Consider the following 22583-nt stretch of genomic DNA (forward strand, 5'->3'; position numbering starts at 1 on the left):
AAAAAAAAAAAAAAAAAAAAAAAAAAAAAAAAAAAAAAAAAAAAAAAAAAAAAAAAGAGGAAAAGGAAAAGAAGGGGTTCAGGTAGAGGGCTTCCTCTTGAAGACGACGAGCCAAGTAACGGCTTCCAAGACGACAGCGACACCGCCGACGACGGCGATGGCCACCACGTACGCGAGTTTCCACTTGTGGGCGGGGCTCAACACATTGAACCCTTTGAACACGTTGATGATGCTTAGGATTAAGATGGAGTATCCTATGCTATGGTGGTATATGTTCCAATATAATCTGTATTTGTGCTCCTTTTTCGGCCTCAAAAACAGTGCCAACATCTGCACCACACATTTTTTTATAATATCCCTATTGGCACGAGACGTTTTGAGTAAACTAAAAGCAAAATAATGAGCGCTTATGTTTAAAGTAGACAATATCATACAACTATAGAGATTTACGATTATTAACATGGTATCAAAACCATGTTAATAGAGTCCTCAAATCTTCACTTTAGAAAAGAAGTCGAGCCTCAATTGAAGGGGGCTGTTTTAGAACTACAAAGAAAGAGGGCATCAAGAGAGACTCTCCGGTGTATTTTGTTTGAAGAGAGTATTGTTGAGAACTATTAAGAAGACTAAATCTAGGAGTATTCTTGAGAATTGTTGAGAGAACTAGTCTAGCTATAAGAAACTATAAAAACTAGACCAACAATGTCACAATTTTAGAGGTTTGAATTTTTTTTAAAAAAAAAGTTAGGATATTTTTTAAACTAATTAATAAAATTTTGGAAGTTTTTTTTTTTTTCAACAACCATCGAAGTACTAATCTCACTGTTCTTCACTGAACGTATCATTTTCCGGGAAATTTTGCAGAACGCAAAGAAAGTTCCGAACAGAGTTAGTTATTTATTGAGCAGAAAAAAACGATTCGCGTGAAAACGTACCTGCAAAGATGCCATGGAGAACAGAGCAATTCCGATGTTCCGGTGATCGTAAACCACATACCCTTCCGATTCACTCCCAAGCTTCAATCCAGTCGCCCAACCAGCCGTTCCAATGGCGTACGCGGAAATCTGGCACGAAATATGAAGATAAAACCACGCTGGATCCGCCGACGGAAAAACCCTAAGGTACCTCGCAATAACGATTCCGATTGGGAACAGAAGCCCCCAACTCACTGCGTTTAGAACTCCGTGAATCTGAAAAATCAAACGCAGAGAAAAAAAAAAAGTCCGAATGAAAAAAAAAAATTAGAAAAAATACGAGAAAAATTAGGGCAGAGATTTTCCGTAGACATCGTACATTTTTCCTCATGGTTCGCGAATCAATTTTCCCGCCACTAGAGGCGGAGTTTGTCCCGCCGCCAGACAAACCTAGGGTTCCTTTCGCGTTGAGATTGGGAGGTTTAAACCCATGAACGCCCAAATCCGTTCCATCAACAGACGGTCCAACTTGCCAGACCTGATTCACCCCTGTAGCCGCCTCAGGCACCTTCAATTTCGCGAAAATCATCAACTCTCCACCGGAAAACACCGCCGTCGCATCCCAAACCTCGAAAGAAAGCTTGGAAGGCTTGACAGAGTCGTAAGAAGCAACATTATAAGTCTTGACAACCGGAACGCCGCCTTGGAGATAGGCAACGAGAGCCTGAGAGCCGGCCATACCAGTGGAAGTAGGATTGACGGCCCAAGCGATCCATCCGGCGGATGTGGAAGGTTTGGCAACAAAGGCAACAGAGAGAGAAGAATTGGAAGAATCGTAAGTCCAATGAATGAAAGCAGACAGGGAAGAGAGATCGGAGCAGCGAGAATACAGATTGTTGTTAGAGAACTTCCTTGAAGAACAGGTGAGAGAATCTCCTAGAGAGAAAAACAGAGACAGGAAGAGGAAAAACCACAACTCCCAACTCGAGGAAGAAGAAGAAGAAGACGCCATGGAAGAGCGAAGTGAGGTCTGTGGGGATTTATTTGAGGACTGAAATTAGCGTCTGTCAGAATGCAGTAATTAGCAAACATATTGCTTTAATAAATTTCGCGACGGAACAGATAATGCTATAATTAGAGAATAAAAAAAATAAAAAAGAAACAAAAACATGAGGCTGTCGATTTACGACACGTGGCAAAACGATCTTTAATCTCATGGAAGCGCATAGAGTGGTTGTTATATATATATATATATATATAATTCCGCTCAAAACGACACCGTTTTGTATTGTATTTTAAAATTTTAACTATAAACATAATTTAAAGATTAAGGTTTTATTAAATATAAAATATACAATAGATTAATTAATATTTAAAATATTTATATAATTAATATTTCTCTCAATGACGTTACCATTACATCATTATTGCCTCACCCTTTTTTTTATTTTTATATTAAATACTAATTAACTAATTTAAACCTAGCTTAACTATAAATAAATATTCGACCAAATTTTATAATTTTGAAAATTTTAAAGATAAAAGTCTAAAATTGCACGTAATTGATACTTTTAGACATCTAATAAATACGAAATTAAAAAAAAAAATTAATTAATTTTTTTTTATTGAGATGAAATTTTCGAAAATCATAGAAGAATATGAAGAATTAACATTCATTCGACCGAACCTATCCTAAGACATAACACGTGCTACACAAAGGATCGTGATCCGACAAGAGTAAGCTTTAAATTCGTCCTCAATTCAAATGGTAAGTTGTAACTCAGATTGGGATTCTTTGAGCAACTCACGTAATCGTTGACCTCTTACCAATTGATTATGAGTAGCTTTATCGAGATCAGAAGCTAATTGTTCTTTAAGCAACTCAAGTAATCGTCGACCTCTTCCCAATTGATTCTTCGTAGCTTTATCGAGATCAAAAGCTAATTACGCTCCTAATTCGACAAATTGAGCCAATCTCAATATTAATCTACTTAAAATTTGAGCACCATATCCTACCGGGACCGGAAAATCACCGGTAATCGGCAGTCAACCATATGGCTATGAATTCATTCTATACACACACCATCCGTCACACGACAGGAGATGACCATGTCCAAAGTCCGGAGTGGAGTTGTTTTTTAAAACAATTTTATTAAGTGAAAATCTATTATTAAACTTTAAATATAAAAGAATTACACTATTTTTATATAATTTTAATTTAAAAAAATAAAATAAAAAATAAAAAATAAAAAGTCAGCATTAAATACCTGATTTTAGGCAGACAAAAACGGATATTCCCAACGATCTGTTCATCATTGTTGTTTAAAAACCCATTTCCTTCTCCCTCACAAACACACCATTTCCGTTCCCATCTTCTTCTTCCTTTCTTCATTTCTCCCCAAAATTCCCCAACAATGGCGTCCCTCTGTAAAATCTTCATCCCCTTCCTCTCCCTCCTCCTCGCCCTCCTCCTCTCCTCCGCCCATTCCCTCACCTGTTCTTCCCAATCCTTCCCCAACCGCACCTTCGCCCACTGCCAAGACCTCCCCCACCTCAACGCCTTCCTCCACTGGTCCCACGACCCCAAAAACTCCTCCCTCTCCCTCGCCTTCATCGCCCCTCCGCCTCACTCCGTCGGCTGGGTCGCCTGGGCTATTAACCCCACCGCTACCGGTATGGCTGGTTCCCAAGCCCTAATCGCTACTCTTTCCGGTGATACCCCCACTGTTCGTACCTTCGATGTCGTCTCCTACTCCTCCCTTCGTCCTGCGCCGCTCTCCTTCCCTGTCTGGGATGTTGCCGCTGAATTCGCTGATAAACGAATCACGATCTTCGCTACTGTGGAAGTTCCGGCGAAGGCTAAGTCGGTGAACCATGTGTGGCAAGTTGGAGCTAAGGTCGATCCGGCTACTGATGCGCCGAAGATTCATGAGTTTGCGCCGGCTAATTTGAAGGCGAAAGGCGTGTTGGTGTTTGATGGGGAGGGGGGTGCTGGTTCTCCTGCTTCGGCGCCGGAGGATGCTGGGGTTAGTGAAAATGGTGGTGCTGCCGCCGCTGCCTCGGCGCCGGGATCGTCGGATAAGGGTGGGGTTGATGGGACTGGTAACGGAATTTTTGGGTTTGTTGTGGGTTTAGTTGCGTTTAGTTGGGGGGTTATTAGTTTCTCCTTTTAAATATTTTGGGGAGAAATGGAGAAAATAAGTCTCATTTTACAGATGTCTATTTTGGGGAATTATAATAATATATTCTTTTAAATAATTTGCTATTTTGTTCTTGCTCTTTATTTCTTGTTGGTGATGTCCATTGCTAACACTAAAATAAAAGGAAAGTTCGTAATTCTAAATGCCCATGATGTCATTCACGTGCCACGACCTTAACCTTACTAAGGCATTTTCGTGTTGAGATGCCTTGATGATGGTTCTTTGTTGTGTTGAGATGGCCCCTGATTGTGGTGGTTCCTGATTGTGTTGAGATGCCCTTGATTGTGGTGGTTCCTCGTTGTGTTGAGATGCCCCTGATTGTGGTGGTTCCTCGTTGTGTTGAGATGCCCCTGATTGTGGTGGTTCCTCGTGTTGAGATGCCCCTGATTGTGGTGGTTCCCCGTTGCATTGAGAGGCCCCGATGGTGGTTCCTTGTTACGTTGAGGGGCCCTGATGGTGGTTCCCAGTTGCGTTGAGAGACGGGACCCTGATGGTGGTTCCCAGTTGCGTTGAGAGACGGGACCCTGATGATGGTTCCCAGACCGGACCCCAGTTGCGTTGAGAGACGGAACCTAGAGAGAGTGAGGAGGAAACAAAGAGAATTTTTTTCATATTAACTAAATCGAGTTAGGACGAGACTACATTCATTGTCACCGTCACCCTAGTCCCTCTCCACCTCACTTTTATATATTAACTATATTAAATTTAAAACACAAAGACTCCTCTCTCTCTCCGTCGCCTTCCTTGCGCCGTCACCCCACTCCCTCGTATGGGTCGCCTGGGCCGTTAACCCCACCGGCACCGGGATTTCTGGAGCCCAGGCCCTCATCACCACCCTCTCCGGCGACGTCCCCTCCGTCCATACCTTCGGCATTTCCTCCTACTCTTCCGTCCGCCCCTCACCGCTCTCCTTCCCCATCTGGGACATCGCCGCTGAATTCGCTGACGAACGGCTCACAATCTTCGCTGCTGTGGAAGTTCCAGCCAAGCCTAAGTCGCTGAACCAGGTCTAGCAAGTTGGACCGACGGTCGACCCGGAAACTGGTGCGCCACAGATTCATGAGTTTACACCAGCCAATTCGGATGCGAGTGTTGGTGTTTGATACGGAGGGTGGTTCTGGTCTTCCCCCACGTGCTCACGGCAGCGCGTCTCCTGCATCTGCGCCGGCGAATATCGGGGTTAATGGAACTGCCACTGCCGCCTCTGCGCCGGGCTCGTCGGATAAGGCCGGAGTTGCCGGAATTGGAAAGGGCATTCCGGGGTCGGTTGTGGGTTTGTTTGTATTTATTTGGGAAATTATTTATTTATAAGGACATTTTGTTAAAACTACATTATAAGTTGGATATTAGATAATAAATAAATAGATTATTTTAAAAACATTACCACAAAAATAGATATTATGAATTTATTGATTCGACAAATAGTTATTAAAATATAAATTTATTAATTAAATATTATAAATAAATAGATGATTCGATAAATAGTTATAATATTAATTAAAATATAAATATAAATATATTAATTTTTTTTAGTACCTCGATTTTTTTCCTCTGCCTCAGGTTGTCTTGCAATCCCTCCTATAACTTGGCCTGCAGCAGTACCTTAACCAACCCCAGGTCCAATTTTTTCCCTCTACCTCGGGTTGTCTTGCAATCCCTCCTATAACTTGGCCTGCCTTAACCAACCCCGGGTCCATTTTCCCTCTGCCTCGGGTTGTCTTGCAATCCCTCCTATAACTTCCTGCAGCAACTTGGCCTACCTTAACCAACCCCAGGTCCATTTTCCCTTTGCCTCAGGTTGTCTTGTAATCCCTCCTATAACAGTGGTACCTTAACCAACCCGCGCAATCCCTCCTACAACTTGGCCTGCAGCGGTACCTTAACCAATCCCAGGTCCAGGTCTAATAGAAGCAAGCCCGACAGTCAATCTAGTAGCAATAACAGAAGGTAGAAATCGATATTTGGGCAATAGGGTATCAAACCAACATTACACACTAACAGATATTAGAAAATAGACTGAGAAGTTCAGTAGATCTCTATTTAGTGAAAGAACTTTTCAAATATTACAACAAAGACTCATAAACACTAATTTGACAATTACACAATGCGATCATTAATCAAATTCTATCAAAATGTGGCATTTCAAAAAAGAAATGTCAAGATAAGAGTAAACACCGACCATAAGAGGTACTAGTCCTATACTAACGAAACCTTGTTGACTGATCCTTCACTATCGTTAACTAAAGTTGGGCATTCTAGTGTCGAGATTCAGATCCATGACCTCTTAGTCAAGAATATATGTCTTCCCCGCGTCTTCTCTTCAACAGCAGAGCATTTATGTTGGAATTTATCAAAAAAATCTACTTTTTTCTTTTCTTGTTTCGTATCGACTATATAGATCTAAATCAGATACGCAGATCTATTTTCCTACTCTCCCCAGATCAATGATCAACACTAACTTTATCTATCTATGTATACAAAAACGAGCCACTGATTCAAATGAAAACTGACCTTTTTTTGTTAAGGATTTGAATTTTGCGTTCTTACGAGATTTCTCTCCCACTCGAATACTCGAGAAATCTCAGTATCTTGAGGTAACAAAGATTGAGGATCAAGAGGCTTCTTACTAAGAATGTTTGAGATAACTACTTGAAGAGTTTGACAAGCATGGACTTCATCAATCTTCTGCAAATCTGTCAATTCTAAACTATAATCTTTCCATGGTTGGTAGAACGTCCTGGAATCAAAAGATCGGTTTATAAGATAAATAGCACAATCAAGAGAATATTAAAAAATTAAACAGACTATATTTTAATAATGAAAATTAAATCCTCAATTCTTCTAACTTCATAATATATCATAAGATTCTACGAATGTTGTAGATTAAAAAAATTGAATGTAGATCAACTGTCTTCCAACATTTTTATCTAGCAAATTCATACTCGAAGCTGTCTTAAGCTATCACAATCAGTTGAATTTAGAAGAAGCTGTTTATGATCAAAATGCACCATAGAACATATGTAGATATGATCTAACTAGGATTAAGAAAGGTGGAAAGTAAATCTGAAAGGAAAAGATTAAAAATAAATTACAAAACTGAAAATTTGAAAGTTTACCGCTATAAGTTAAAATGAGGAAAATTGTGAGATTCCACATCGGTTGGAGAGGGGAACAAAACATTCCTTATAAGGGTGTGGAAACCTCAACATAGCAGACGCATTTTAAAACCATGAAGGGAAGACTAGAAAGGAATGTCCAAAGAGGACAATCTCTACTAGTGGTGGGCTTGGGCTCTTACAAATGGTATCAGAGCCAGACACCGGGAGGTATGCCAGCGAGGACGTTGGAACCTCAAGGGGGATGGATCTTGAGATCCCACATCGGTTGGAGAAGGGAAAGAAACATTTCCTTAGAAGGGTGTAGAAACCTATCCCTAGCAAACGCGTTTCAAAGCCTTGAAGGGAAGCCCAAAGTGGACAATATCCACTAGCGGTGGACTTGAGCGGTTACAAAAATGCTTCTCCAGAACAATTATCATGGTTCGGAAATTGGAAAGGTTGAGGAGGATTTCATGACATTGTGGATTCTCGAAAACTTGTTATTATAGACTCAGCAGAACAGAACTAAATTTCTTCCTTTTTTCTTCATTTCTTCCGTCCTTGGCTCCTAGCAGCTAGCATGCTTTATGCAATGAAGAATATATCCAAGACAAAATGGCAGTCACTTAAATACGACTGTGAATAAACTGAGCCTTCTAAAAAGAATATAACTACTAAATCTTTTGTATCTCTTGTTTGGGTAAGCTGGAAAGACGTCAAACAGAAAGGCTAGAGGATAGAATATGCATACCATCTCCATGCAGGATTTACTTCTTCAGGGCAACGTATCTTTGACAACAGTTGTGCCAAATCAGCTCCATGACTATGAAAGAGACCTGATCCGTTATAAAAAGTAGGTATCAGACAAGATGTGAGACAACAAAGTAATGTAGTAAAGCAATTGAAATGTGTAGACTAAAACAAATTATGCACTTTCAAGATATCCAAAAGAACAAATTAGACTAAAACAGCTAGCATTACAGATATCAATGTGTAGACTTGATCAATATATAATGGTAAATACTTCCTTTTTTGCAACGTTATAACAATTATTATTTTGACAATTTCTCATGAATAAAAACACAATACTATACTAAACGATCAGCCTCAAAGTGAATCCTTCGGCTAAGAAACAGAAAGAACAAATGAGAAAATGAGAAGGCATCCAAAAAAGGAAAGTTCATAAAAAGTATCAAATATTGAGTTAATTAAGTCTGGTGAACAACCGGTGACGAAGAGAAATGGTGGCCGGTAGCGATGGTCGGTGATGTTACTTGTTAGGGTTTTTAGATTCACGATTTCTTGTCTTTTTTGTTTTGTTTTGTTTTGTTTTGTTATTTTTTGTTTAAATTTAAATGATTTGCTCTTTCTGTTTCAAAACTTCCCATGCAATGAAGTGTCTTGGCCTACACAATGAAGTGTTTGTGCTTCTAGGTTGCTGAGATGAATTTCACTGGTTTAATGGAAGGATAAAAGGTTTGCTCCAATAAAGACATCAAAATGATAATATAATGGCAACAAAAAAAAATTAAAGAATTTAAGACATTCAAAATATACCTGCAGAAATGAGAGCATCCAAAAGGAGGAGACAAAGGGCAGATATCACCACCGGGAGCACCATGAAACTACTCTTAAGATGTTGTTGGAGATAGAAAATATTTGCGGCTAAGAGCTCCTCACAACCAAATTCATGTAGACTACTGTCATCACCCGTATTTTTAACATGTTCTAATAAAGAGTAGAGTGTTTCAGCACTCGGTTTTTCTGTAGTGGCAAGGTTCAAACTATCAAGCTTCCAAGAAATCCTTCCAAAAATTACAGAAGCAGATAACCAACGTAGAAGCTTTGATGTCAAGGATTCGTCAAAATGCTCTTCATCAGATTCACTCATTAAACCCAAATGAGATTCTTTGTCTATCATTCTAGAATCAGACTCTAAAGCGGTGGAAATTGCCCATGAAAGAAAATCTGAGCACTTCTTTAGACCCTGCAAGAAATCAAAGAACCAGTTGATAATTTTAACATAAAACGTAGTAAAAATTAAACATATGATTCAAGTGTAAGATGAAAAAAATGAGACAAATGAAACACTATGAAGGATCATGAAGCATATCGATTATATATAATATAATTAAAAGAAATGATACGGGCTTAAGTCCATCAGACTCGTGGATGAAGGATGGTAAAAATACAACTTCCCCACTCTTCAACTCGCTCTATCAAGCCAAACTAATACAAGTTCAAGACGGGAAAAAGAAAAGATAAACAAAACACTTTTTAAATGCAAGTAAATAAATCAAGGACTTGTTTTTTTTTTTCTTTTTTTTTTTTTGGTGAGAGAGAGATACCACGCTTAGAAGCGTTTTCTGTGGAATGTTCATGAGTATCAATTTGAGCCCAGTAGCTGAATTTGAACCCAGTCTTGTACGATCTAATCTGTGAACCGCCTGATAAATGTGAAACAAGCCCTCAATTGACAACGTATAATGGGGCTGGTAAACTTTTCTTTTCTGTGATATTCTGAGCACGGATGTTATTATCTGCAACATTCGATTAACTAGTGCCCCTTCTATTAGCGATTCCTCACCACCAAGCAAGAGTTTGAAAAGGTAAGATGAAAATTCCATTAGCTGCTCAAGGGCATCTTTTTGCAACCATTCACAGATGTTTCTGAATGAAATGACATTATTTACAACCTGGATCCAGAAACATAGATAAGAAAAAGAGATATTGGTTTAAGGTTATTTATTTGATCAAGGGAAAAGATGGTATTCCATTAATTGCAACCTACCTCTTCTAATTTTAATCTAGGACGAATCCAGTTTCAGGTATAAAATCCATTAATTATATCAAAGCGCACATCATATGGTTAAGTAGTAGTGAAAAAATAAAGCACATGGGTCATGACTGTAGTGAAGCTATTAAACCCTGAATGAAAAAAATTAAAAAATTAAAAAATTGCTACCTCTAATACCAAGTTCAGCTGCTTTGCAAAAAAGGATTTCTGATCTTCATTAAGTCTCCTGCTAGAGGTTGAAATGATAGAGCATAACCATGAAAATAGACCATGTTCCACCAAATAAAATGCCATCCGTTGCAACTTAACAGACTTCTTCATTACCTAGAATGTCAATAAGGCGGAAGACATTAAATTTGCTGATAAAAGCCCAAACGTAAAAGAAAACTGAAAAGGGGATATAGGAAAAAATGTGTGAAAGCTACAACAACCACAATATATCGCCAAAAAACCCTCCCTCCCCTCCACCCTCACCATCTCAAGAGAGAGAGAGAGTCTAACCTTTGGCATGTTCTTTAGAGGATGATAACATAAGTTGAATAATTTAAATACTCTCAGGACAACGAAGTCCACGCCAAAATAGTAAAAAGCCAAATAGCATTCATCCAAAGAATAGATCTAATAGCATTCAACCAGAGGAACTTTGAAACTCCACAAGACTTTTCCCATCTCTTTTACAACTTTCAATGGGTCTCTAAGAAATCGTGGGTCTTTCTGCTTTAAATTGTTTCCCTTATTTGCTGTTATTTTAACCATTCCTTTAGTCGTTGTTTATATATAATCATTAATTTCTCTTTAAGTATAACTTGTTTAAAATGTACTGTATTAATAAATCAACATATACAAGTAAATAAAATACAATGGCACACCCAGTAATGAAAATTATGCAGCACACACCAGATAACAATCAAGAGAAAATTTTATAAGGTTAAAATACCATTTTGGTCCATGTACTTTGATTTCTTCTCTATACTTCCAAACGTCCATTTAGTCCTAGAACTCTAAATAACGCTTAAAATTGGTCTCTACCATTAGTTCATAGTTAATTTTTATCGAAAATAATTAAATAATAATAATAATTTTCACATAATAAGAGACACAATGTGAACATATTCCAAATTCTATAGAATAAATACTAATAGAGACTAGTTTTTTTATTTAGAAAAGCTAACAATAAATAGATAAACAGAAACCACTTCAAGCTTTATTGAAAGTACATGGATTAAAATTGAACATTTGAAAGTGCATGGGCTAAAATGGAATGAAACCCAAAACGTAGAGACCAAAATAATACTTTTAACAATTTAATTAAAATAAGAACATTGAAAAGCTCCATAGATTTAATTTACCTGAAGAATAAGAACATGAATACGAACATGAATAATACCATGAACTTGATTTACCTGAAGGATAAGCTCCTTAGATTCATTATCTGAAAGAGAGGAAACATAAAAGCTCTGCAGATCCTCGTGAATTGAGCTTTTGATATATAACCGGGCATCATCATCAACATTAATCCCCACATAAAGTAGGCGCAACATCCATAACCTTTCAGATTTGAAGTTTACGGAGCTGCTCCAGAGAAAATTCTTAAACAAAGGAACCGACTGCAATTGCCAATAGGGCAAAAGAAATTTAGGCTTCAGCCATGAACTATCATAAAGTCTAAGGTATGGCAGAAATATGGAATATGGAAGGAAAATCTAACGGCAACAATGAAGAATATGAAATAAATAAAGAGATTGTCTGCAAAACTGTTTTTTTCTTTTCTTTCTTTTTTTTTTTTTTTCCTTTTTTTCCTTTACATTTTTCTTTCTTTTTTTTTTTCCCTTTCTTTCTTTCTTTTTGTGTGTGTGCGTGTGTGCGTGTGTTATCACCATATACATATTCTCACTGCATTTTTATTTTAAGAGACATATAACTGGTATGTCAAAAAATGCAAGTCATATATAATTCACAAAAGTATTACCTTCCTATTCATCCTGGAAGATCGCACCAAAAATTTACTTAATGCTGCATAATGATGATGGGATTGTTCCAACAAAATAAACGATGCCTCTGCAGCAAAAAGCGCAGTGATGGAAGGAATTCTCTGCCATGGCTCTTCAATGCCATTTTGCACATATGTTAAGAGGAGCCGTAGTCTCATGGTACCCTTTCTCCGCTTACCATTCTGCAAAAAACGGTCCAGTCTGTAAACACTTGGAGGAATAGTCATAAACCTTAAAAGGAGAAAAATAAAGTGAAATCCAATGGTGCAATAATCTTTCTTGACAGCGGTTGGGTAGACTTGGACATCATCCTTTACACCTTCCTTTCTATCCAGGGAAGTTGTTTCTTTGGCTAAAAAAGAAATCACATTGACAACCAACTTTTAAACCTAACAAGTGTTATCTAGTGCCTCAATACCCCGTTAATATCAGCCATGACACAAACTGCTTTTAAGTATGTTTATATTTCACCCTTTGTGTCCATGTGAAGCATAATTGAAACAATCCCAAGCTGTCCGTCATTCGGATTCCATTAATGAAAATATAGCATATAATCAAATTCCCAAGTTAGCATTTTTCTAAAGCAAGTAACCAATTACAAGAGCCAGAGAAATGAAAAGCAGCATAGACCTTATTCCAGCTGAATTGAACTCTAATATTACGCTCTAAATGTTGTTTTGTTGCTTTCACATATTTCCTGAGTTCTAATAGGTGTTCACATTATTGAACACCTTATTGAACTTTTTCTAATAGGTGTTCCCAAGTTAGCATTTGTTGCTTTCACATTATTGAACTTTTTCTGAAGTGATAAACATGTGTTTTTAGAAGGAATGCACGGTACCAAATTTCAAGCATCAATACAAGCATTGCATGCACGATAAATCAACTAGAAACCATATTTAAGAAGAATATTAGAATTACCTCCAATGCGTCTTTTAGTGCCCCAAGAGTTTCATAGCCTAATTTTCTTAATGTTTCATTAGCTGAAGACAAGCTAACAAATGCAATTGCAAGCAAACCCATCGAAGCAAATTCCAAAGCTTCGATGTAACCAATTGACAGAGCATGAATTGAGAACCGCAAGACATAAACTGGATCATATTGTTCAGGTTCAGTACCGTGAAAATTTCCCTGCATCAATGCATTAAAGTATTCATTTTGAACACAAAAGTATTAGAGAAATTGTAAAAAGAAGCCTTTTGATTTGTGTCAATACAGGATAATAAAACTATTGTTCACCTTAATGAGATCATCTAGATTCTTTATTTGATACTTCTTCATGTGTAGTCCGTCATCCAATTCAGTTCTATCAGGAGGAAAGCATAGCACTGTGGACACACATATTCTGGGATCGACAGGAATATTTTCTCTAAACTGATTTTTGCGGCACTGTTTGTGAACTTCAGCATCATTCCCGATATTTGAAGAAGATTCCTGCTCTAGAAGCCGTTCTTTTGAAACTCTCGATACAGCATTTCCCCATAAAAAATCCATTTGGACTAGATTTTTCACATCTGATCCAACTATAGTTTCAATGTCATTTAATGTCTTTAAGATAGCAGAGTCAGTTTCACTGATAGTGGCACCATAAGAAGACAGAAGCAGTGAATGCAGTTCTTTGAAATTTACAGTATCATCTTTTCCATAACCACCTTGACATACCTGCTTGTGCACAAGTAAATGAACAATCTTAACAATTACCAAGCGTTTCAAGTCTACCTGAGTGGTTCTTGAATCTTCGTGCCAATTAGATTCCAAATGATTAGTTGAAGGTATGACAAGTGATCTTAGTATGCTGGACATTGGCCTCAAAAAAGTTTCAATCGAATGAGATGGTTTTGGAGCTGAATGGATAGTGGGAGCAAACTGGGAGTGCGCAAGCAGCAGCTGCAAATATACATCTTCTGCAAACCTTCCATCAGACAACAAATTTAGAATGCTATAAAGAATATTCAATGTTGTTGGATCCTCAAACCTATATAAGAGGGAAAATCTCATTAATTGCTCTAGAAAGGGGATGGATAATAATTTGACAAGCGCATCATGCATTTCTGTGCTTAATTCAAGAATATTGTTCAGTATGAAAAGCTCCAAGTATCTGAATAATCTTGAGTTGTCCATTTGTTTTTCTTGAATATCGGAGATAAAAGAAAATCTTTTCACAATCCACTGCCAGATGTTCACCAAAATACTCAAGTACTGCAACCTTGAGGATTCTTCTTCATCTGACCTTGCTGAAGAATATTCTGATGACTTCGTGTCTTCTTTTGGCAAAGACTGAATGCTGCAGCTTTCTGGAAATAGCAACACCCTACAAAATGATATCTTCGCAACAACCTTGTTGAGAAAATTTAATATCTGACTGGGTGAATAAGAATCAAGTTCATCAACCTCAAATTCTAAAACTTCATCAGTTGAACAAGAAGCTGGAATAAGGCAACTAAATAATTTCAATCGCTTCTTCACTGTCACCAGATCTCCACTAAATGCAAAGTGGTGCCTTAGCATACTCACTGCTTTTCCAAGGAGACTGTCATTAACAAGATCAATAAATTCTTGAGTGGATGATGGAACTAAATCACCAAATTCTTCATAGAAAATAGTTTTGGTCACGAATCTCTTCCATTTACGTAAACCTTTAAACAGAATTCTTGAATATACTGAAGAGAAGCTTTTGAAATTATACCAGCAATTTTTTCCAAACTTCACATCAATTGAATTCAAGTATGACAGAGAAGTAGGCAGGAGCATAAAAAATTCCTCATCAGAAAAATGGAAGTTCAAAGTATCTTCCCTCTCAATGTCCATGGAATTCTTGTTCATAACATCCACAATGAAGAGACCAAAGATTGAAAGATGCAAGGAGCTAGCCTCAGTAAGAATAAACAACAATTTAGCCTTTTCTTTATTGGTCCTATAGACGCAATAAGAAACCAACTCACTTGATAAGTTCACTATAAATCTGAACATTGCTAAATGTATTTGATCAAAATAATCACATAGCATGGATTTTTTTGCACAAATAGTCTTAACCACTTCAAGCAAGCATGTATCTGCAAACTCTGACTTGTGATGTATTGCAAATACTTTTGTTTTAGTGTAAATTTCATCAATGATTTTACATGCATTCTTCTCATCCATTTCCCAGAATAAATTGTACTGTAATCTTCTAGAGAGTGGTAACTGCAAAAAGCCTGTGGCCTTTCTTAAAGAAATGACAGCAATGCCAAATCCAAATGATAGCCCATGAATTTGGGCCATCTCAGATTTCTGTACTGCCAAGTCCTTTATGTCTACTCTATTGAATATCCAAGTCGCTAATTCAAGAAGATCAAAAGGAGGTATAAAATGATTTAAAGCATGTAAAGCAAAAAACGGGGGCAGAAGTGGTATCAGGTCCATTGTATCAATAAAGAGATCAAAACGGTCCCTGAACTCAGAAAATAGCTTCTGTATGAGAACCTTAAAAGTCTTCAGTATCTCTCTGAATGTTGAATCTAGGCCATCACAGGAGGTTATAAAATACTCACAAGAAGTGGTCAATAAGTTGACAATGTGACGATCTAATGTGTTAACACTCTTCCCAGACAACTGAACCAAAGATTCCAAATTTAAATTAATAGCATCATTCATCAAGTCCCCTGGACAGTTTAGGGGACAGGACAGGGATGATACTACAGCAGGATGAGAGAATATGGTTTCTGCTACATCTTGGACCTCTAGCCTTAACAGAGAGCCCTTGTAATCTCCAGCAGTGCCAGAATGAGTTATTGAAGCTAGCAGCTTAGCTAAGGTGTTCTGAAGAAGCATAAAGCAAATTTGGGAAAGCTGCTCAAGTTCAACTATAGGCTTAAATCTATAAGAGATTCGTATCTGATAGGCCCAAAATAGGACAAGCCTTAGATACGATAATAGAAGGTCATCAAATGTCAACTCATTTAGTTTTAGCAGAAGCAAATCTTGTATCTTCGGAAGTGTAAGAGAACTGGGACCACGAGCGCACATGATTACAGGAAATAGAACATGAAAAGGTGTTCTCTTCAAAATGGTAGAAAACCCAGTGGAGTATGCTTCAATTTTATCGAACTCCATGTTACAAATTTTTTCTTCATCATTCATTAAATGACAATGACCAGCAAAAACATCCTCATTATGCGTAGTAGACATTCTGCGGGAGAAGAATAATAAATTTTTCAATGGTCTCCACTCACAGTTAGAACTTCCAGATTCCACATCCAAAGGACCATGGTCATCAAATACCTCAGACAAGATAGATTCAATCACTGAAGCCAGTAACAGAGCATCAACCTATAATAAAAATTGATGTCAGACTTTTAAACAACCTAACCGCTAAAAAGTAGAAACCTCATAACAAAAAATGTGCACCTGAGTCTGCAAGAGATACTTTAGCGTACTGCTCACATAATTAGATATAACTGCTTTCTCAAGCTGGGTGAAGGCTACAGATTCCGAGCTGAGCAACCTTAGACACTTCTGCAGAACACATACGATGATTGGGCTGAACTTTGGTGAGACATCTGCAAGAAAAATAAAATAACGGACAGAAAGTGTATGCTTCAGTCATTTGGCACACGATGGACACATAATATATATATAAGCTGATGTATATTTATCTGGAATTAAAAACCAAGACTAAGAAACTGAATTAGCCAAACAAATTTTGTTCCAACCATCTTTGGTTAAATGTATAAAGATCATTTCAAATGCTAAGGAAAACTGGAAAAGAATAAATTGTAACATAAAAATTATTTTTTAAAATAATGTCAAGCGTCTCCACAATTGGTTTATCAACTTAATCTAGAAAATATGTGATTAAATAAAATGAAGAAGCTGAGATAGGTGTCAGGTTGATATTATCATTTTGAAGTTATTTTTATTGGAGAAATGAAAAAAAATCTTTATAAGTAACAATTGAAAGCTATTGAAATGTTTGACTGATTCAGAAGAGAAACAACATAGTCCTTGTCAAAGTGGAAAGCAATATTAGACATTCAAAAAAGATGCATGAATAAATCAATATTGTGGTCCCAATGAAGTGAAAAATCATGGTACCAGAATCACAATAATATTTTAAAATATAGATAGATAGATATAGATATAGTATACAATTCAAGGATCTAGACTAATCACACCATAAGATTCATAATAAGGAAAAAGCAAAAGCATGGACCAAAAGTTCACCATAAGGATGGCTATATAAACAAGCTGGAGATCTGTTTTTGATCTCTGAAAGCTAATATCCAAGAATCAAGATCAGATATCCAACCTTCTGAATCCGATATACATATCCAAACTCCAGCTAAATTAAACAGGTACATTTTGTCTATCAAAATTTTATTCAAATCAATGTCAGGTATATTCTGTCTATAACAACTTTATTCACGTCAATGTATAGGAGGGGAGACATACAACCCATCAAGGGACAAAATTTTGCGTAAGACTTACAAATTACCTTTGGCATCTTTTAAATTGCTGATGTAACTCTTCACAATACCCCAATATTTGAACAAGTTATTCCCCACAGTGGAAATGGCATCACATAAGAATGAAATTACTGTATAAATTAGATTCTCTGAACTTTCTGTCTCAAGTTCCATAAGAGATGTTCGTTGATCATGATTCACTAAAAATAAAAACCATGATCCAACTTCATACACATTTTGGTCAAGAGCACCAGTACTTAGAATAGAAGCTTGGGCCAGATAGTATGCCTTTTTCTTTATGTCCCTGTCCGGTGAATGAATGAACAAGCTCATAAATGAATGCAGATGCTTGTACATCCCTGGTGGAGTTCTAAAGTGCGTTGAACTCATTGATGATGATGGAACGTATTCAATCAGCAAGGACAGCAAAGAATGCTGCACAATAGTGGGCAATAGTAAAGAATTTCCAAGAAGACTGATGAAAAATTCAAACGATCCCTCCAAAGTATGTGGCAATCTTTGCTGCAAAAAAGAAGTTTCAAATAAAAATCATGAAAGATGATAAGCACAAGGAGGGACAACAACATAGAGCTCCAATAATGAGTAGTGACATTGCATATCATACATAAAGTGTACATCAAATATCAACCAAATATAAGCATTATCCTCTTTATAAATGTCTGAATATATGCATATTATACACTACTAGTATATCAATTGTCCCTCCAAATGGAAGCATTATTCTCTCTATAATTGTCTGAAAACAAGAGCATTTATCAGCTGATTGAGTTGATGACTATAGTTGACCATCTCCAAAGTCATCTTTGATTAAAAAAAAAAAGATTGCCAACATCATACAAAATCCATGTTCAACATTTAAATTGAATAAATACCAATAAGAAATTCAAAAAACTAATTCCAAAAATTGAAGAACCATTTAATTACAATGCCAAGATGCCAAATAAGTATCTTAGTTCTACCACTATATTAGTTATTTCTTCAAATCACAGAGAGACATGATTATAGTATCAGATCACAATATTCTCTTACAACCTTACGTGAACAGGATATGTTCTTAAGTTGTCCTAGAGTTTTAAAGATCACAATATTCTCTTAAATTAGACTTACATGATAAATTGTAAGAGCATCCAATATCTTTGAGTGGAAGTACATCTCTACGTCATTCACTTCAACAAGAGTTGACAATGGATCCAAATCCCATAGTTCAGCAATAGAAATCATGAGTTCTCTTTCCTTCTCTGATGTCTCTACCGAACAGACATCCATCATTTTTTCATCAATATCTGGAGCTGACACAATTCCACTAACAACAATATCAGTGTCATGATCTGGCGAAGTTGTTTTTAACCTTTTAACACCATGGAAGCTGCATTCCAGACCAGAGGCCCTTTTCAAATTAACTGCTTGAACTCTAGATTGGCTAGCGAATGAAGAAAGTAGAGTAAGTAGCACTTGTGAATCAGGGAGCAAAGTTTGAACTTCATTCTGCAATTCCTGCTTTAGAGACAGCCAATACAACATCTTTTGCTTATTGCCAGAAGATGCTTGGTTTAAAACATCAAAAAAAGAATTGACCATCTTCAATGCATCAAGTAGAAGTCGTAGAGTGCCATGCTTTACAAGAATATTTGAGTGAAGCAAACCTTTGTTGATTACTGATCGACTAAATGGCCGAGAAGAGAGACACCTTATAATGTTTTTTACACAAGCATTGTCCAATGAAGTAGTATCATCTGATTGAGAATCAATAGATCCAATAGACAGGCCATTGCTTACAGAAGAAACCAACTTAACTGTCAGAGAAACCACAGAAAACCTGCAATTGGAAAAGTGTCCATCACATATACAAGCCATCATATTAAGTACACAAGGTCATAAGTCACATAGTTGCAAAAAGAAATCTGACCAGGTAGGTGATAAAAAGTCTTCAAGGTTGTAAGGAAATTCCTCCAAGTAAGTTGAACAGAAAGTTGGCTGCCCCCTAATAATTGCCAAAAGCAAGTCTCTATGATAAATAACTCCAGTTGCTTTTAACTTCTTCATGAGGTCCATTAGTCGCTTTGGATTACCTTTTAAGGGATTTGGACATCGTTTCAGATCTGGCATTAACCCATTACACGGGTCAGTACAAACCATAGTTAAAACCTGGTAAGCCACCTCTGCAGCAGGACCACCATTCTCTCTTCCACATATGGTGGCCAATTGTTCCAAAGTAACACTTCCAAAAAGCACACTTCGAAGACCTGGAGGTACCAGTGACTCCTCAACAAGGACCTTGTCCCTCAATGTGGATAAAACATAAATAATAGTCACTTCATCATCATTTGCCAGTCCACGAAGCACACCAGAATACATTTCCCTTTGCTGCAAGACCCACCTCAACAGTTCAGGCTTCCCCACCTCCAAAAATGACATAGCAAACCCAATAAACAACTTTCTTGACGATTGCTTTGATCCTTTCTGATTTGGCTTCTGTCTAAATTCTGTCAGCTTGGAAAATGCACGAAGTTTAAAATCAAAGTTCTTTGCAACTCCTGAAGCCAAACGTGAACCACGCCGAACAATGGAAGACATCAACAATAGAGCTGCATTTTTGTGCTTTAACTCTTGGGAACCTAGTTCACTATTTATGTCTCCCAAGCATTCTTCAACAAGTGATCGGGCCATCATGTCAAGAACACGACTAGTTGATATTCTCTCCAAGTCATTAAGGCTGTAAATTCCATCAGGATGACTCAAAATGGCAGAAACCAATGAAAATATATACCGCATTCCAGCCTTCCCCCGTTGGAGCTTCCAGGCATCTAAAAGTTCTGAGCACTTGGGAGAAGTCTTTGCATATAAATGGAGCAACTTACACCCAATCTCCCCTTTTAATAACTTTATGAACTCTTTCGTAGCATCTGAGCATATCTTAATCTCCAAAGAGTTAATTTTAAATAGTAGCTCTTTGAGCTTAGCTTCAAGGTTTGCATTTATCGTATCCATAAGACCCAAGTTTGAATGAGTGTCCTGGAAGAAAATTCAAATCAGCTACCATCTCACTCGTATTAAAGTACATTTAGAACCAATTTTGTTAAAGAATTCAATTGATTTGATTTCCATTCCACTTTTCTCAGAACATAACTTCAAGAAAAAATTAATTCTTTTGAATTTCATAGTCTAGAAATGTTGAAATTGTACCCTCGGGTGAAATTTTTCGGGGGACTTGTAGCATATTTCTTTATTTGTAACTTGGATTAGTTTACCATCGAGATTAGACTTCACTGTTCTTCATAAATGCATCAAGGTTGCTCTGATATTCTAGTAGCATAATATTTAAGGACTTGTAACCAATATATTTTACTACCATTGAATAAAAACTTGAGCTTCAAAAAAAAAAATAATAATAATAATAATAATTATTATTATTAAAGAAAAATGATAACCCTAGGGAGATAACATAATATTAGCGCTTACTAGTCCTTGTCAGTTTCCAAGGAGAACCTTAAACCCAGGTGTGGAGTTCCTATCTCCTTGACGCTCGTCGATAAGTTCTAATCCTCCATAATCACACCCTTGCATCAACTGCTTTTAGATAACACCATCGCCAAATAAAGGGCATATACAAGCAGCCACAACCCATAAAAAAATCCCTTGCCTACCTTGCCGGTAAGTCTAAAGAACCAAATCTGCTTGCTGCATGTAGAATCAGAATGCAAAAGAATGGGAGTCACAAAAGACAGAAACTAGTGATATTGCACTGAAAAAACCCCATTTTCTGAGGGGAAAAAAATAACGAAAGAAAGGGAATGATAATCCCATTCATATGAGAATATATATATATATATCAAACAAGCAACATTGAAAAGGGGATGAGAGAACAAAAATAAACATAGATAATCAATAAGATTATCTCAATTCAATATAAAAATCATACAAATACGAACAGACAGAGAAGGAAAAAAACTTGCAATGGACATTACAAATTTGCAACCAAACGAATTGACACAGATGGTTACAGCAGAGAGTCCTTAAAACAAGAATAATTAACTATTCCTCTAACTGATTTCTTCCTTTCGGCCAAAAGGAGAAAAAGAGACTTACAGTAGCTTATAGCATAGAGGGGGAGACAGGGAATAGAGAAATAGTGAGATTATCCAGTGGACTAAGAAACCTCTGGTTGATTGTCAGGTGACGCAACTATGGATAGAGCTGAGAAGAGAGCAGCTGTTTAACTGTTACAAACAAGGGATTAAAAGATAATTTGATAAAGGAGCCTCCACTTATAATAACGACTAGCAAAAAGACCATTTTTCTATCTTTTCATTAATCAATTAATAGTTTGCTTCTTGTTCCAAGATAGAAAAGAATGAAAAAAAAAAAAAACGTATCTGCTATCCATTGAGTGTGGTGTGCGCATTGCAAGGAGCCAGAAACAACCAGCCATGGATGCATAAGATCTCGAAAAAAATTTGGCTACACTAATTTAATTTCAATATGTGCGACCTTTTAATTGTTAGGCAAAATTGGTATTCGATAGATTACTTCGATTCGTTCTAGACAAATAAACAAAAACGGACATGCTGGGAAATTCCTGGTGGGTGGAGCTTTGGAAGATTTAGGAGAATAAAAACAAGGCAATTTATAGAAGAGACCACAGATACATAAACAAAACCTCAATGCATATGCAAGAAACAAAAATGCAGAGGGTAGCACACGGCAGTTCGGGAAGTCCCAATTTGCCGCAAGGCTGGTTTCTTTTCGTTGCTATTCTACTATAAACAACGCAGTTCTAATTTGGGAGAATAACGGTAAGAACAAGAGAGTAGAACATCAGAAGTACCCGCTAAGAGGGAAGCGGCGGCGGCGGCACTAAACGGGAGAGACGCGGCAGTGGCGACGGCGACACGGCGCTGCTGAAAGTTGGAGGAGCCGGCGTGAAGGAGGGTGGAGCACGTGAGAGTGAGAGGAAAAGGGTTTAGGCAGGGTTTCTCTCTCTCTATTTTATTCGACAAAATGGGCTGATTTTACAGAGCATAAAGGCATGGATTGATTTAGGGTTTTTTTTTTCTTTTTTTTTTCTTTTTTTTTCTTTTTTTGCATTTTTCCAATTGTTATTATGTATTATAAATGGTA

At 37.2% G+C, this 22583-nt stretch overlaps 3 protein-coding genes across 4 annotated transcripts in view; 1 reads left to right on the forward strand and 2 right to left on the reverse strand.

Annotated features, from left to right (window-relative positions):
* The window catches only part of LOC111460781 (cytochrome b561 and DOMON domain-containing protein At3g25290-like), a 2976-nt gene extending 973 nt beyond the window's left edge, over positions 1 to 2003 (reverse strand). Inside the window, exons 1-3 of one of the 2 annotated variants that reach the window (XM_023104073.1) lie at positions 1294 to 2003; positions 936 to 1190; positions 57 to 330 (exon numbers count right to left, since the gene is read on the reverse strand). In XM_023104073.1, the coding sequence (XP_022959841.1) occupies positions 79 to 330; positions 936 to 1190; positions 1294 to 1926 (1140 nt within the window). In that variant the 5' untranslated portion in view covers positions 1927 to 2003 and the 3' untranslated portion in view covers positions 57 to 78. Of the gene's footprint in view, positions 1 to 36; positions 331 to 935; positions 1191 to 1293 lie in introns of both variants that reach the window. The other variant, XM_023104072.1, reaches the window with a different exon arrangement.
* Positions 2004 to 3206: 1203 nt separating this feature from the next.
* LOC111460782 (auxin-induced in root cultures protein 12-like) lies at positions 3207 to 4170 on the forward strand. The gene has a single exon (XM_023104074.1). The coding sequence runs from the start codon at positions 3329 to 3331 to the stop codon at positions 4085 to 4087; it is 759 nt and encodes a 252-aa protein (XP_022959842.1). The 5' UTR covers positions 3207 to 3328; the 3' UTR covers positions 4088 to 4170.
* A 1948-nt stretch (positions 4171 to 6118) lies between these two features.
* Positions 6119 to 22457, reverse strand: LOC111460777. The gene is made up of 16 exons (XM_023104066.1): positions 22291 to 22457; positions 21552 to 21682; positions 20925 to 21143; positions 19372 to 20477; positions 18573 to 19281; positions 17474 to 17966; positions 16387 to 16538; positions 13240 to 16308; positions 12922 to 13131; positions 11979 to 12182; positions 11413 to 11616; positions 10178 to 10333; positions 9561 to 9908; positions 8770 to 9199; positions 7964 to 8048; positions 6119 to 6851 (listed from the first exon to the last, which is right to left on the reverse strand). The coding sequence occupies exons 4-16, from the start codon at positions 20451 to 20453 to the stop codon at positions 6635 to 6637; spliced, it is 7359 nt and encodes a 2452-aa protein (XP_022959834.1). The 5' UTR covers positions 20454 to 20477; positions 20925 to 21143; positions 21552 to 21682; positions 22291 to 22457; the 3' UTR covers positions 6119 to 6634.
* Between the last annotated feature and the right edge of the window lie 126 nt (positions 22458 to 22583).

The sequence above is a fragment of the Cucurbita moschata genome, unplaced genomic scaffold (assembly GCF_002738365.1).
Source record: "Cucurbita moschata cultivar Rifu unplaced genomic scaffold, Cmos_1.0 Cmo_Scf00024, whole genome shotgun sequence".
NCBI classification, from domain to species: Eukaryota; Viridiplantae; Streptophyta; class Magnoliopsida; order Cucurbitales; family Cucurbitaceae; genus Cucurbita; species Cucurbita moschata.

What these genes read in the sequence shown, in the direction of transcription:
- LOC111460782 (XM_023104074.1), top strand. Translation starts at nt 3,329, where the DNA reads ATGGCGTCCCTCTGTAAAATCTTCATCCCCTTCCTCTCCCTCCTCCTC.
- LOC111460777 (XM_023104066.1), bottom strand. Translation starts at nt 20,453, where the DNA reads ATGGATACGATAAATGCAAACCTTGAAGCTAAGCTCAAAGAGCTACTA. An exon ending in GACTTTTTATCACCTACCTG is followed by an intron (nt 19,282 to 19,371) that starts GTCAGATTTCTT and finishes TTCCAATTGCAG; the next exon opens with GTTTTCTGTGGTTTCTCTGA. An exon ending in ATCTAGATGATCTCATTAAG is followed by an intron (nt 13,132 to 13,239) that starts GTGAACAATAGT and finishes GCATTGATGCAG; the next exon opens with GGAAATTTTCACGGTACTGA.